This window comes from Otolemur garnettii, unplaced genomic scaffold, assembly GCF_000181295.1.
Source record: "Otolemur garnettii isolate 467f Iridium unplaced genomic scaffold, OtoGar3 scaffold00049, whole genome shotgun sequence".
Classification (NCBI taxonomy): domain Eukaryota; kingdom Metazoa; phylum Chordata; class Mammalia; order Primates; family Galagidae; genus Otolemur; species Otolemur garnettii.
In genome coordinates this window covers 1,604,084-1,621,234 of record NW_003852444.1, presented here as the reverse complement: position 1 = coordinate 1,621,234, position 17,151 = coordinate 1,604,084, and the positions used below count along the sequence as shown (strand labels likewise).

The 17,151-nt window shown below is 37.9% G+C and overlaps 1 protein-coding gene across 2 annotated transcripts in view; it reads right to left on the bottom strand.

Annotated features, from left to right (window-relative positions):
• Positions 1-9,427: 9,427 nt before the first annotated feature.
• TCAF1 (TRPM8 channel associated factor 1) overlaps positions 9,428-17,151 on the bottom strand; it is a 51,740-nt gene continuing 44,016 nt past the window's right edge. The window contains exons 7-9 of one of the 2 annotated variants that reach the window (XM_012806296.2): positions 16,718-17,055; positions 14,624-14,874; positions 9,428-12,031 (exon numbers count right to left, since the gene is read on the bottom strand). In XM_012806296.2, the coding sequence (XP_012661750.1) occupies positions 12,022-12,031; positions 14,624-14,874; positions 16,718-17,055 (599 nt within the window). In that variant the 3' untranslated portion in view covers positions 9,428-12,021. Of the gene's footprint in view, positions 12,032-14,597; positions 14,875-16,717; positions 17,056-17,151 lie in introns of both variants that reach the window. The other variant, XM_003791540.3, reaches the window with a different exon arrangement.

Genomic DNA, 17,151 nt, shown 5'->3' with positions numbered 1-17,151 from the left:
ATATACAAGAGTTGTGCACAAATCAGAATTGTTTTTACAGATGGTACATGAGTCCTTTTTTATCAAATAGAGGGCAATTTCTGCAGTAATTATAGTTTATCCATAGGCCAAGTGCAGGGGTTATTTGCAACCCCTTGAAAGCAGGGGTTATGTGCTTTCAAGATTGGGGTAGTATTGTCACTGGCATTCTTCTTCAATTATTTTCAGTCATAGCTTAACCTCATGTGATCCCATATATTCTTTCCTGGGGAGCCTTAAGAATCTGGAAAGGATTAGCCACACTCTAATTTAGGAAAAGAGATGGACAAATCCACCTATGTGTATCTACTGGTATGAGTCACTGGGGAGGTTTAATAAGTCACTATTTAAGATGATCCAGAACAGGTGTCTACAACTGTTTTAAGAATAAGTGCTGTGGTGGACATGAACATACTCCTGTCAGTTCTCCAACTGCAGGGATGGGTGTGTAACTGCCGACAGCCCCAGCTGTTGTGCTCTGGAATCCGTGACACAGAGGCTATGTTGCCCAAAGTCTTCTCCAGGCCAATGATAAAGTATGGCAGCAATTCTAAGACAGGACCCTTCTTGGGACACATGGGACTTTTCCAGTGGGTGACTTGCACTCAAGCACTCCCCACGGGCCTGGAAGAAACTTTTTGAGATCTGCACAGCAGTGTAAGCCTTTCTTTGTTTTCTGCTTCCCAAGGGTTAGACCTACACTGAAGTCTAATAATGGCTCTTCCAGTCTCCTCTGTCTCCCTCTATTCTCTCCCTTCTCTCTCATGCCTTTCCTCAATCAGTCTCTTGCTCATGTGATCCTGTCTTGGCTTCTGCTTCTTGGAGGATCAAGAATAACATACGTACTAATTATATCTCCTCATATTAAAAAAAACACTAAAGTATACTTATTAAAATTGTGTTGTGCTATGAATAAAAAGTAAAGATATTAACTTGACGGTGCTTATGAAAGACTCATACATTTAATTATTTAGTATATTTATAGTAACTTGTATTCAAACTATAGTATGATCTATCTTCAAGGTCAAATTCCTTCCCACTTCTTCATCCAAAGTAGTGAAGCTTTGAAGTAATCCCTATAATTAGTTATAGTTAGTTAGTTATATAGAATTAAAGGTTCTGCCTTTATTATTTTGCAGTGGGAAGCAGCCCCTGACATCCTTGAACTTGTGTGGCACTCACAGGTCATCCATATTGTTCTCCTGTTATACATAAACAATTTTAAAAAACATCAACAGCAGACAAAGTCACTTTGAGACCATTATAAAGTGAGACAAAAACAAGATCACTGTGCAAGATCCTTCTCTCTTTATCTAAAACGAATAACTGGTGCCATTTTTAAACCAATTACAGCTTTATGCTCACTTGAGTCAGCCCACCTTATAGATGAAATTTGAGATCTCAGTCATAGAATTACCTTTTCTTCTGGACAGCATCTAATCCAGAACAAAGCTTTGCTTTCTTAGACCCTTCTCAAAATTATCAAACCAAAGCCCCAATCCTAAAATAGGTTCATTCTAACATCCTTTTACTGAGATCCTTATGTGCATTTTCCCTAGCTGCAACAAATAACAACTGCAACTTGTTCAGCTGTAGGTATGTTTCCAGTGGTGTTTGGCTCAGGGAATTATCTGATATACCTGAGAATATTTCTTCTCCCTATCCCATTAAAAAGTTCTTCTTTCTCCAGTACTAAAGAGCCACCAGGCTTTATCCAAAAGGTCACTCTAACACTACTGACATGAGTCAACTGTTTGCCTTTTTTAATGCTTTTACTAGCTAGCTGAAAGAGTTTACATCCAGGTTCCTATGAGGCCCTAAGATTTAAGTTTGCTCTAAGTGCTGGGAAGAACCAGTTAACAAGCCATAGTGCCAGTTTCCTAGTGATTAAATTCCAAAGCCTTAATTAAGGCTTATTGTTTTCTTTTTAACAGTTTGGTCTAGGACTACATAGGCAACAAGAACAAAAGGAAAAACTCTATGTTTAAAAAAATAAGAGCTAGAGTTCCCTCACCCACTTCTTACCTTGGTGGAGAGCGAAGGAGGAGATTCTGACCTCTTTTCAAGTTCTCAGCTTTTGTTTAAAGCACAAACATCTCACAGAAAACAGGACTAGGTATAGATGTAATCTGCTGTATATACTTGGGCCCTGGACCATATCTCTGTCCTAGAAGAAGAAGAAGCTTCTCTCTAAGTCCAAGGGATTAACCTCTTCTAGACCCTTTGATAAGATTATTTTTATGTTGTATGTTTGATTATTTTTTCTCATCCCCATTATGAGCACCATCTCAGACTTCAACTATACTAAGTAATTTTGGCAATATGTAAAAATTAATTTTCTGTCATTGTGAAAGCAACTCATGGGAACAATTTTTAGTACCAACATATACATATTTCTTAAGCAGTTATGTATATTGAGTTCTTACACAGTTGAGGTGAATAGAAGTCATTTTTAATGTCCCTCAGGTGCACACGTTGAAGTAAAATAAACCTTGGTTCCTGAATGCCATCATTGGCCAATGCTTGGCTTCTTAAGATTGACTTCAATGTCGGGGATGAGAAAAAGAAATCCTTTTAAAAATAGAAACCAAGTAGGGGTCCAAAGCATTTTTAAGCAGTAGAGAACATAGGCGGCAAATAGTCCTGAAAGAGGGGATTAAGCATGTTGCTTTTGTCAGCAAAAAAAAAAAAAAAAAATCAACATCTAAGGCTATCACTAGTTACCTATTGACCAATAAGGTATGTATATTCAGTGGGGCTGTAACCTCAAATGGGAACATTCATTTGGGCACTAAGTATATCAGAGATTGATCCATAAATAGCAGATGAGAAGGATTTCTCATAAATACTGATGTTAAAGATTGGGTTGTCATCAGAGAGCTCCAGATGACTTTGGGAGTTAGATAATAGAGGCAAGTAAACTAATGGCATATTTCAATTTCCTTTTACAGAATGTACATTGAGTGGAGTGGTGGAAGACATAAAGAATTTGTGGTTTGTTGTGGTAACATAAACAATCTGGGAACTCCTCTTATTTGTGAGGATAAGGCAAATATTTATCTTCAGATAGAAATGTTAATGAGGTTAGGGAAGGACCAGTTAGCAAGAGACTAGGGATAGTAATACACAAGAAATTTGGTAGTAAGCACAGATCAGCCCAGTGCGCTTCCCCAAGAGAGTATCCCTCTAGCATATGGTGACCAGACGTCCCCCTTTTGGCGAGACAGAGCCGCTTTTGAACAATTTGTCCCGCGTCCGGCAGCGTTTTTAAAAAGTCCTGATTTTTGGAAAGAATGCACAAATGGGCAGGAGAACAGGAAGGGAATATACGGTTTTCGGCTGCCATGTGGCTATTTCACCAGAATATGAGTTTTATATTATTTTTGTTAATTTTATAATGTTAAGCTGTAATAATAACAAATAATTATTGAGAAGTGATTATTGAGAACTGCTTATCAAAGTTTGCATTGTTGTCAGGCCCTGCCCTGCCCAGTCCTTTGCCCTGCCCCCCCCCACCCAGCCCCCTGGCCAGGTTGTCCCGCATTACAAATGTTAAAACCTGGTCACCCTACCCTAGCAGAGACTCTGGATGGCCAAATCTGTGTTTTCCAGGAGCAGAGACAAGCTCCATCACCTCGCCCCTTGGAGAACAGCACCTGAACAGAGCTGCCTGTCAACCATCCCTGGCTCTTCAGAGGGTAGACCATCCCAGTGCCTCCCTCCAAGTGACCGCACTTGAATAAGCAAACTAGCCACACAAACTTTTGCAGCCTAGGCCACTGAGACATTTGCAGACATTGCTGACACTGACTTCAGCTGAAGAAGGTGAATGAAAACTATACTATTATTCCCACTTGGAACCAAAGCTAACACACTCTATCTAACCAGCATGCTAGGGCACATCTTCAGGTAAAAGACTTTCCCCAGAAAAGCCACTCTGTAAATTTAGAAGAGGCAATCATTCCACCAGATGCACAGATATCAATGCAAGGATATAAGAAACATGAAAAAACAATGGAACATGACATCATAAAAAAGCAATAATTCTCCAGTAACTGACCCCAAAGAAATAAAAACGTATCAACTGGCAGACAAGGAATCCAAAATAATGATCTTAAGGAAACACTGTGAGATACAGAAAAAACACAGACAATTCAACAAAATCAGGAAAGCAATTCATAAGCAAAGCAATCACTTCAACAGAGACATAAAAGAAAGAACCAAACAGAAACCTTGGAACTAGAGAATTCAATGAATGAAATAAAATTACAATTGAGAGCTTCAACAGCAAACTATATCAAACAGAATAAAAGATTTTTGAATTTGAAAACAGGCCATTTGAAATAACCCATTTCCAAGAAAAAATATGAAGAGTAAAAAAATCCTATGAGACTTGAAAGATAATTAAGTGAACAAATATTCACACTGTGGTAATTTAAAAAGGAGAAGAAATAAGGAAGAGGCACAGAAGACTTACTCAACAAAATAATAGCTGCAAACTTCTCAAGTTTTGGAGAAATTTGGACATCCAGATCCATAAAGCTCAAGGATATCAAACATACAACATGAAGAGGTCCTTTCTGAGAAATATTACAATCAAATTTTAAAAGCAGCAAGAAAAAAAGCAGCAAGTCACATGTCTTGTATAAGGTAATCTTCATTAGACAGTGTAGATTTCACAGCATGAACCTTGCAGGACATAAGAGAAGGCCATAACATATTCAAAGTATTAGAAGGAAAAAAGCTGTCAGCCTAGAATACTATACCAAGATAAGCTTTCTTTCAAAGATACAAAGTCACTCCCAGAGAAGCAAAAGCTAAGATAACTCATCGCAACTGGATTAGACTTACAAGAAATGTATAAGGGAGTGTTTCCATATGTGACATATAAATCTCACTGGTAGAGGTAAATTGATTATCAAATTCAGAATACTTTATTGCTATAATAGTGGTATATAATCTTTTAAATGTCTGGTCGAAGATGAAAAGTCAAAATGGTCAACAAAACTATAGCTACAAGTATTTACGGAGCAAAAAATGTATAAAGATGTAAATTAAGGCAGAAAATAATAAATTGTTAGGGAGAAAGCAAAGTTTTATAGTATTTGTATGTAATGAAAGTTAAGTTGTTATCAGCTTATAGTAGTCTATTATAACTACACTTTTTAAATGTAAGCTCTATTCTGACCATAAAGAAAAAGTTATAGCAGACACACAAATGAGAAAAAGAAAGGAATAAAAATTTATCACTACAAAAAAGTTCATGAAACCATATGGGTAAACAGTGAAAGAAAAAAAGAACAAAGGATACATAAAACAACCAAAGAACAATTAAAATGGCCAAAGTCCTTAACTATTGATAATAAACTTGAATATAAATGATTAAATTCCCAATTGAAAGGTGCAGAGTAGCTGAATGGATAAAATACAAAACTCAATAACATGCTTCCTACAAGAGACTCACTTCACCTATAAGGGTATACATAGATAGAAGGTGAAGAAATAGAAAATGATATTCCATGCAAAGGGAAACCAAAAGAGAGCATTGACAATTATATTTATATCAGACAAGATAGACTTTAAGTCAAAAACTGCAAAAAAAAATAAGGAGTTCATGATATTGTTATCAAAATTCTCATGAATATATAATTACATATTCAGGAAGAAGATACAACAATTATAAGTATATATGCACTTAGCACCAAAGCACATATACACATAAAAAAATACATGGAGAGACTGTAATAAAATAGTAGGTGACTTTAACTCCCCATTTTTAGCAATGTACAGATCATTCAGACATAAAATCAACAAAGAAACATAAGATTTAAAGTGCACTCTGGACTAAATGGACCTAATTATTTATAACAGAATGTTCCACCCAACAGGTATAGGAAACATTTATTACAGAACGTTCCACCCAGCAGGTATACAAAACACAGTTTTTTTAAAATAGCACACAGAACTTTCTCCAAGATAACTCATATGTTAGGCCACAAAACAAGAGTCAACAAATTTTTTTTTTTTTTTTTTTTTTTTTGCAGTTTTTTGCCGGGGCTGGGTTTGAACCTGCCACCTATGGCATATGGGGCCAGCGCCCTACTCCTTTGAGCCACAGCACCACACCCAAGAGTCAACAAATTTTTAAGAACTAAAATCAAATCAAGTATCTCATCTGACCACAACAGAATAAAACTAGAAATCAGTAATAAGAACTTTGGAAATTACACAAATATATGGAAATTAAATGACTTGCTTTTGAACAGCCAATAGGTCAATGAAGAAATTAAGCCAGGCACAGTGGCTCAGGCCTGTAGTCCTAGCACTTTGAGAGGCTGAGGCAGGTGGGTCACCTGAGCTCAGGAGTTCAAGATCAGCCTGCAGAAGAATAAGACCCCCATCTCTACTAAAAATGGAAAAACTAGCCAAGCACTATGGCAGGTGCCTGTAGTCTTAGCTACTCTGGAGGTTGAGGCAAGAGGATTAAGCCCAAAAGTTTGAGGTATGACATTATAGCCCTATATCCAGGGGTGATAGAATGAGACTCTGTCTCAGAAAAAAAGGAAATTAAAAAGAAATTAAAAGATTCCTTGAAACTGCTGAAAACGGAAACATAACATACCAAAAACCTGTGGAATACAGCAAAACAATTCTAAGAGTAAGGTGTATAGCAATAAATGCCTACATCGAAAAAGCAGAAGAACCTCATATAAACGACCTAATGTTCTACTTAGGAACCCAGAACCAATAGAAGGAAATAAATAATAAGGAACAAGCAAAAGTAAATGAAATAGACACCAAAAAACAAAAATCAAGAAACAAGAGTTGATTTTTAAAAAAAAGATAAACAAATCTTTAGCTAGACCATTATCTGTTAGCATTTACAAAAAGTAACTCAAAATAGATAAAAGATTTAAATTTTAAACCCTAAACTATAAACCTGCTAAAAGAAAACTAGGAGAAACATTTCATGATATTGTTTTTGGCACGGATTTTTTTGGATAAGACCAAAAGCACACACATAAAAGCAAATATAGACAAATAGGACTATATATATAAACTAAAAAGCTTCTGTACAGCAATGGAAGCAAGCAACAGACTCAAGAGAAAACCTACAGAATGGGAGAAAATATTTGTAAATGAAGTGTCTGACGAAGGTTAATGCCCAGACTATATAAGGGACCCAAACAACTCCATAGTAAAAACCCAAATAATTCAATTAAAAAATGGGCAAAAGACCTAAATAGACATTTCTCTAAAGAAGACATACAAATGTCCAATAGGTATATAAAAAAACGCTCAACATCACTAACTATCAGGGAACTGCAAACCAAAACCACAATGAGACAATCCCTCTGTATATTTAGAATGGTTATCTTCTTTTTTCTTTTTTCTTTTTTTTAGATGGAGCCTCAAGCTATCCCCCTGGGTAGAGTGCCATGGCATCACAGCTCACAGCAACCTCCAACTCCTGGGCTCAAGCGAGTCTCCTGTCTCAGCCTCCCAATTAGCTGGGACTACAGGCGCCAGCCACAAAGCCCGGCCATTTTTTTTTGGTTGCAGCCATCATTGTTGTTTGGCGGGCCGGGCTGGGGATTAGAACCTGCCACCTTAGGTGTATGTGGCTGGTGCCTTAGCTGCCCGAGCCACAGGCGCCGAGGCTAGAATGGCTATTTTCAAAAAGACAAAAAATAAATGCTGTGATGGATGTAAAGAAATGGGAACTCTTACACACTGTTGTGGGAAGTGCAAATTAATACAGCTACATGAAAAACAGTATGGAGGCTCCTCAAAGATTAAAAATACTACTCCTAGGAATGTACCTAAAGGAAATAGAATAGGTATGTCAACATGTGTGCTTTTATGTTTATCACATCACTTTTCACAGTAGATTACATATGGAATCAACCTACATGTCCATCAATAGATGAATGGTAAAGAAAATGTTTTATACACACACACACACAGAATGCTATTTAGCTTAGCTGTAAAATGTAGGGCCAGGTGCGCTGCCTCACACCTATAATCCTAGCACTCTGGAGGCCAAGGTGGGTGGATTGCCCTGAGCTCACAGGTTTGAGACCAGCTTTAGCAAGAGTGAGACCCCATCTCTAAAAATAGCCAGTTGTGGCAGGCACCTATAGTACCAGCTACTTAGGAGGCTGAGGCAAGAGAATGGCTTGAGCCCAGCAGTTTGAGTTTGCTATGAGCTGTGATGCCACAGCTCTCTACCAAAGGTGACAAAGTGAGACTCTGTCTCAAAAAAAAAAAAAAAAGTCCTATAATTTGTGGCAAAATGGATGGCCTGGAGGATACTATGTTAAGTGAAATAAAAGATAAATACTACATGATCCTACACATATGCAGAATCTGAAAAAGTTGATCTCATAGGAGTAGAAAAAAGAATAGTGGTTATCAGAGGCTGGAGAAGGTAGGTGAGAGAGAGGATGCAAAAAACTGGTCAGCAAGTACGAAGGTACAGTTAAATAGAAAGAATTAAGTTCTGGCACAGTAGGGTGACTATAATTAACAATATCATATTGCATATTATTTCAAAATAGGTGGAATGGAGGATTTTGAATGTTCTCACCACAAAGAAATGATAAAAATGATAAATAAGGTGATAGACATGCTAAATATCCTATTTCATCATTATACAATGTATACATGTATCAAAATATCACACCATACCCCATCAATATGTACAATTAGAATGCATCAATTGAAAATAAAACAAAACTAAAAGAAGAGAAGAAAAAAACTTGGTAGCCGGAGATTTCTATTGCATGGTTGACTGTTTTTCCTAAGTAGAGGGGTAAAAATAGCTGGAAAGAAGTTACGATGTTCCAGGAAAGTGGCAAAGAACATACCAAGGAGATGACAGATGGATAGAAATCCTCTGACACCAACTGGCCTCCTGTAAAACTAAAAGTTACCAAAGCTAAATAAATAGTAGTGCAGGAAAGCTTACAGCCTCATATAGTCTTTCCTGAAATGTTCCCCAGAAAAGGAACAAACATCAAAGGCCTTCTTGGAAAAGCACACCAGTTGGAAATCTTCACCCAATGTTTTGTTGGATGCTCTTTCATTCAAAAACTACGGACAACCTGCTGAACAATAAGCTTAATCACCAAACATGGTGGGATCAGTGGTGGGCTTTGTCTTTTGTAGGACACTTGTACAAGCAAAAGAAGGTGAAGTGTACTTGAATAACTGGAAGATATTTAGCGTGGCTGAAAATAGAGAGTATTGAAACAGTATGATGAACCTATACACATCAGTTGAATCCAGACACTTGAGGGCCTGGAAAGCCACGTAAGAGTTCATGTTGGATTGTATCCTGATCAATGTGAAGCCACAGAAGATTTTTATTTGAGTTTATTAAAAATTTTTTCAAAGTAATACATGCACAAGGTAAAAAATTAAATAGTACAGAAGGACTGAAAATGAAAAACACAGTTCCCATCCCACCCTTTTTAATTCTAGTCCTATTCCCCAGAGGAAATTATTTTAACAATATCTAACTTTATATCATCTGGTAACTAACTTCCTAACTTTAAATAATATGTTTGAACAATAATTTCTTGACTTATTAATTTTAGGCAATCTTTAATTATTCCCCATTACAAAAGATAAGGATTTAATTATTTCCACTTTCCTTTGCCCATCTTTCTCCAAATGTTTGATAAATGAATGATTTTTTTAATACTATTGGTTTAATTTATAGCTTTGAACAATGCACTGATTCTCTAGTTCTTGTTCCATTAACTGGAGATGTTTTCATCCCAACTTTGAATATACAAGTAACACTATTCTTCCTTCCACTTTTCTTCTCCCAACTAATTCTCAATTTCTATCTGCTTTAATTCCTTTCACCATTAATTAGTAACTCTTGTCAGCATTAATTACTTTCAACTTCAGTTCTGAATTTTAAAAAAAAATGAGCCTTTCATGCTTTGTCAAATGCTGATCAGAATACTAGATGCCAAGAAATGATAGCTACACTATTTTGGCTATGAAAATACTTCATACTGAGAGATAAGTAGAAGCTAGGGTATCTTCTTCCCTATGCACTCAACATCATGTTGCCTGTGCCACTGTAAAGAAAATGCACCTACCGTCAGTGTCAACTTGAATCTCTTCTTGTACTCCATGAGTAATTCAAAATCATGTCTTGTTTTATTCTGCTTCATAATTGGATCAAATTTCTTGAGATATTGTTGATTTCTCTTTGTTTTATCTTGATTAAAGAATGTTCTCAAACATTCTGGTTCTTAATGATGCTATCTATAGCACAGAATGCACATTCTTCCCAGAAAGCCCAAGACTATCTGTTTTCATCTAAAATGGGTCTGATGGATAATTGTCACTCCAGAGTGAGACATCCTTTTGGATAACTGTCACTCCAGAGTGAAACATCCTTTTGGATAACTGTCACTCTAGAGTGAGACATCCTTTTGGATAACTGTGACTCTAGAGTGAGATATCCTGAGTGAGGTTCATTGTTCTCTGGATCCCATTTCTTTTGCCTTCCTGGTTCACATCCTCATTCTACTGTAGAACTTCCTCAGTGTACTTCCTCAGAAGGGTGAAAAAGAGGTAGAATTCTGAAGACTTGCATGTCAGAAAATATGTTCATTTTGATTTTACTCTTGATGGTTTCCCATGCTATGAAATTCTGGGTAGAAAAATTTTCCATAATCTATGTGAAGACATTGCTCCATTGACTTGGAGCATTTGGTATTGCTGATAAAAAAAAAAAAAAATCTGCTTCTATGTATTTCTTACCTCCTTTTTCTTGAGCTACTCAGAAGGACCTAATTTTTTTTTCATCTTGGGCACTTTTAATATCTTCCCACTATATTTAATATTCCATAATTTCAAAAGATTGTGTCTAGATACAGGGTGATTTGGCCCCCTCCAATCTGGCTAAGTTTGTTCTGTTTTTCAGGTCTTTTTATTTCTTTACTTACATTTTCTATGTTTTCTCTTCCCTGGGAATTCCTAACAGTTAGGTATTGATTGTCTGTGTCTCTTTCCTTTTTCTATATTTTCTGCTTATTTCTTTTTTTCTTTACATCTGGGAGATTGCCTCAACTTTGTTTTCCAGCCTGTCTACTGAGTACTTTTATAAGTGTATTTCACTTTCAAAGGGCTCTTCTTCTTGGAATCTTCTCTTTCTTTGCAGTTTCCTATTTTCATCTTACAAATATACTTCAAATCTCCCTGAAGATATAGTCATAATCTTGAGTTATTTTTTCCAGATTAGCTGTTTCCCTCACAGTTTGTCATATTTTGAAATTCCCTTATAATATCTGTTTGGTTTTGGGGTGTGTGTATGTGTGTGTTGAATGTTTCTTTCATGTTCTTCCTTCCATCTCACTTATGGGAATTCCTAGGTGATTATTCACATTTAAGATCCATGTAACTTTTAACTTTCACAGGAATTGGTGAGGCTTTCCTCTGCTGTTTCAAGGCCAGGTCTTTTGCTCCAATAAGCTTTTCTATACATAGAGGCACTGGGCACTTGAGTAGGGTTTTTACACTGTCAGTAGAGAATTTGTTCTTAAGTGGGGGGCATTTGTTTCCACAAAAGGAGGAATTTTATTCTGGAGTACCAACTATGACCTCTCCTCAGGCAGTTTATTTAATTCCTTCATACAAAAACAACAACAACAATGACAACAATTTTTTAACTGATACTGATAGTAGACTGCCTGAGTTCTGTGCACAGGGAAGGGGTAGAGAAGGATGGGCTTCATTTTACAACACATAATTTTTTAGCAGGTAAAGTTTTCAGGTCTTGAGTCTCTTTGGGGTTATGTTGTTCAGGTCAGCTTATATTCTGTCTGAAATGTACCTTCACTCTTTCACTGATTATCATACTTCATCCACTTTCTCTCTTCCAGAAATGTGTTGAGATCTTCTGCTCTTATAACCAAATCCCTTCAGTTTTCTTTGCTGAGATGTGCCAATTTCCTTTTGCATTTCTTGCCTTCAATTTCAGTGGGGCCTGAGGAGGGAGGGGAAGTAAACTTACATATTCAGTCCATCATCTTAAATCAGAAATCCCACTGGTAGTTTTTAGACAAGGGAGTAACATGAATAACTTTATATTTTTAAAAGATCCCCGGGCTTTAATTCTAAGCTATACTGCTGAAAATTGATTAACAGGGCAAGAATGGAAACAAATATTATTCTAAAAGATTGAGGATCTAATTTCCTCTCTGAAAACATGCACTGTCCAGGACCTTCGGGAGTCAGGAACTTTACCAAAATAGCCCATAGTTTAAAATCCAATAGATAGGGAATGTTTTCGTGGTGTCCTAAGGAGAATGACTGAATCTTGAATAACCCAGAGCTGATCTTAAAGGGCTCACTCCAGAACTGCCTATTGGAAAACACTTCAAGATCCTACATTATATCTTTCCTTTGAACTGGCATTTGGTACAAACAAAGGGACATTCTGTTCTGAAAAATTAGGTGAGGGATAAATATAAGCAGCCAAAGCTCTGGCAAGTAGAGACATCATGGCCTTCTATTTGCTTGTTCGTTTCTTTATTTGCTCATTTTTCTGGTCATTCAAAGCATTGTAGTTATGAATGCCCATTCTATAATCAGAACGTCTAAGTTCAAATTCCAGATCAACCACTTACTAGTAATAGCCTTAGATAATTTACTTAGTATCCATAAAATTCAGTTCTCTCTTATATAAAATGGTAGTGATAATAGTTTCCACCTCATGAAATTACTGGGAAGATTAAATGAAACAATTTATATAAAAGAACCAGCATAATAGCTGGCAGATACTCAAAACACCATAATTGATAGCAATTATTTTAAATGTTGAATGAATACTCAACATCTATGTTCAAACCACCTAGACAATAGATATTTGTGAAATAAACCAAATTAATTCTAGGATTGAGAAATGATATAGTAAAGAAATCCAAAGAAAAACATGATAGAGTTCACAGCCACACAATTACCAATTAGGCAAATAAAATGGTATATTTAAATAGCTAAATCAAAAGAAAGAAGCTAAAGGGAAACTGGCTAGAAATACACAACATCAATCCTAGGGGGACCTAACTAGGGACCTAACTCTAGTTAAAACTATAAAGGAATGGAGGTTCTAAGTGAGATTAGAAGAAAACTTAGGAGAATACTGGCCATGAGGTAAGTAAATGACATTTGGTTCAGCTCTACACAATTATCTTGTTCCAAAGTAAAGTCCTCTATGTATGTAGACTTACTCCGCCAAACTAGTGAGTAACTCTTGACAGCGACTGAATCTTGAGTCTGTGTCAATGCAGAAATAGAAACACTGTCATAAGGCCAGCTGTCTACTGTTTGCACAGTACAAACATTGTCATGGAACCGTTCTTTTTTTTAAAAAAATTTCCACTCTCAATTTAATCAAGGAAGAAATTTGATCTGAAAGATAGAATTAAGTGAAGAGACTAAACCCTAAGTAACTTTAAAACTCCTACTGTGAATTTAGAGTTTTGTCTTTAGATTCATAAAACAACACAACAGAATCCAGAATTCAGCGGAGGATGGAATATAATTAATTATTATTGCTCTGGTAAAGACCATCTAAAAGTGAAGTCTAGCTCTGAAAAGATATTGAGTTAATTAGATAATAATAGTGGCAGCTGCTGACATTTTCTCAACACCTACTTGCTGCCAGGTACTATTCTCATCACTTTTAGAAGTATTACAGAATTTAATCTTCACAATAATCCTCTGAAGTTGATCTCATTTTATAGTTGAGAAAACTGAGTCACAGAGAGGTTAAGGAACTTTCCAAGGTTATACAACTAGTAGGGAAAAGAACCAGGATTTGGATGTGGGGAATCTACTCATAGAGATGATGATCTCAACCTCTAAGTTCTGGGAGAGGAAGAGGAACAGTGAGCTCGTCATGCTGTGGCATGCCCTGCAGAGTTCACACACCTCTTCGGAATTATCACTCTGAACCTTCATGACGACCCTGTAAGGCAGGGATTTTTATCTCCATTTCACACTCACAAAAGATGAAATGATATCCCAAGAGTTAACTTTAGTTCTGGACTCTTCCCATTATTCCGAACTGCTTTTCAAGCACTTTGAAAACTACTGAAGACACAAAACACGTGAGTCATCAGGGGGCTGTCTAGTTCTCATAGTAAATTTGTGTTCCACTTGAGCTCTATGGTTGGGGTTTTGGAACAACTGATCAAAAACAAAAGGCTACAGAGCATCCTGTGGATGTTGGGATCAGAACCACCAAATGGGCTGTGGCCCACGATGGTGAATTGAGGGCTGGTGTAGAAACAAGTGCCAAAGGTCTCAGAACTGGGCCAGTGCAGTGTCAGGAGGGAATCTGACAGCTGAGAGCAGAGAAACAAGACTTATAAACAGAGGCCATGCTCTCGAGAAACTCTGGTTCTACTTTTGGGTGCATTCTTAACCCACTTGGGATGCAAGTCAGTAATAAGGTATGAGGGTGTAGCTAAGAGGACAAGGCCAGACCCTAGGAGGCAGAGGTAGAGGAGTGAATCCCCATCTCTGCCTACCTCCCCAAACCTCTCTACCTGCCACCTCGATGGGCACTCCTTACATCTGTGTGAGGAGGTATAATTTCATAATATTTTCCTTCCATTCAGGCAGATAGGCCAGGCTGGTAGCCACTTCCTTCTGGATAGGCCAGGCCCAGGCCTCAAAGAACGGAGCCAGGTTCTTCTGCACTTGGTGGGAGAACATCTTGACCCACAGATTCATTTTGTCAACATTGTCTGTGGGCAAGTTGGTCTGGTTCCTATACTCAGTGAAGAGACGGATAAATGGCTCCCAACCAAAGGCCTCCTGTAGCTGAAAAGAGAAAGAAAAATCAGGATTAGACATCTAAACTACAAAAAGGGGGTCCAAGAAAAATCATAATAAGTGAATTAAATGTATTTAACCCCTTACACATCACCTTCATATGTTTCACTGACCTTCTCTCCTCTGTTTTGGCTACTGGCCCCATACCCTGCTCCCCACATATTTTAATTCCAAGAAGAACCTTGGGGAAAACACAGTGCTTGGGATGAGGTATCAGTGAGGCCTGTGGTAATAATGGCAATGACCTTGATCAGTATTTATTACCAATATCATTGCTTATATAACTCAATAGATCACAAAAGACGTGATAGGCCATTATACAGGGATTTGAAATTGGCTAAAGTGAAAAACTGTTTTATCTTTCATAGTTGCAAAGTTAAACTACAATTGGAAAACTCCACCCATGTCCCCCAGCCTGACAATGAAATCCTCAGTAATCACAGGTCTATGTCAATTTATAAGTGACTTGGGTAGAAGCAGAAGACTATACACAGTCTGGTAAACTACATACATACATGGGGAAAATGGGAAATTATAGTGAAAGGTGTCTTAATTTACAAAATATTTATTATAAATTTCTACAAAATATTTCTCTACATGTTGATATATAAATATAAAATTATTAAAAAATGATACATAATGTAGAATATAACATGACTTTGTTAATCTTCCTATAATGGCAACCTTTGAGATACCTGTAGAATTAAGAGCAAAGTTATAATTTTAGAAAAAGGCAGTCATCCTGAGGCTACTGCAAACAGTCCTTGTTAGCCAGCTTTACAGAGTTTGAGCACTTCTCTAGACCAAGGCCAACCTTATTTCACTAATGAGCAAAGCAATAGTAAAAGGTTAAAGTAGAGTGCTCCCCTTTCCCCCCCAGCTGTTGCCCATCCTTCTTGTGCCACTGGGAATGAATGGAGAGGATCTTGAGCAGGTGAAAGAACCAGAATAGAGCATGCTTGGCTTGAGATTGAGTTCCAGAATTCAAGGTGATGAAACTCTCCACAGTGTGCTAGGAATGGATCCAGTCTTTGGGGAGACGGAACTGGGACACTGAGCAAGAGTTCAAAAGCAAAAGCAACATCTATCCATGTCCAGGCCACTGAGGAATCTTGGATTGCCTACATAAGTGGAATCTGAAGCACAGCCAAGTCACAGTGAGAAGATAGTACATTGGTCACTATAAAGTTTTGAGACAGGCTGTGTTATGGTCCATTATTTCACTTCTAAGAAACACAGTCAAGCAGTGTCCCTTCTGATTCACCTGGGCAAGTTTCACCTTGCTTGGCTTATCAGTGTTGCCAGAAGGGCTTCATTTGTCTCTGACCTCACAGATTTTATGTTTCTTGATTTTTGTGTCTCTCAGAACTTTCCTAACGACCCATGTATTCTCATCTAAGGAAAAAATAGGTCATGTTGCTCATTCTGTGTGTGTATGGCAGGGGCATTGTTTGGTGTTAGAGAGCTGTTAAGTAGGAGAGTTAGGCTTCAATCTCAGGTATGTCTTTAAAGCTAGAGAAAGGAAGTATATTTATAGCACTACATTTGCCTTTATTATGTTAACCTTTCTCCGTGCTTTCCATTCACCCTCACGGTATCTCTGTGGAGTGGAGGGTGAAGCTGAGGCTATCATGTCCCCCTGAGGGTTACGAAAAACAATGCACTGAAAGGCAACATCAAATAGAACTGTCTCGCTGGGATTTTGTCAAGGCCTCCTGTGACCTAGTGTGGGAACAGGTACAATGGGAGGTCTCCTGGTTACCATCACCTAACCATGTCACCATGGTGCTCCCCACAGTAGAGGGCTCCCATCATCCCCCTTGCCCAGTACCTGTAAATATGTTTCCAATGCAGTCCATGCATTCCAGTTTTTCAAATTGGGCCCCTTGCTCAGGTAGATTCTGACTCTCTTTTCCCGAACTGGGGGCCACAGGGCAATATTGGCACGGGCTCGAGGAATGCCCAAGACCGTCTCATGCACGTAAACACACCACAGGTTGCAGGTGGCCTCGGTGGTGTGAGGGGGGAACTCCCATTCCTGCCGCTGCTGGTTGCGGCCCAGCTCGTGGACAGGGCCCCACAGCCCCTTGGTTCTGATGAGCTTCTCATTGATGAGCTCTTGCACTGACTCCAGATGACACATGATTGGGTACCCCGCATGCATCCAGCCTGGAAGATGCAGGAGGGAGGAAGAGAGGGTTAGGGTTCTCCTCACTCAACTCACAAAATTCTTCTCGTATTGCTTCTTTCAAAATACTCAGTCGC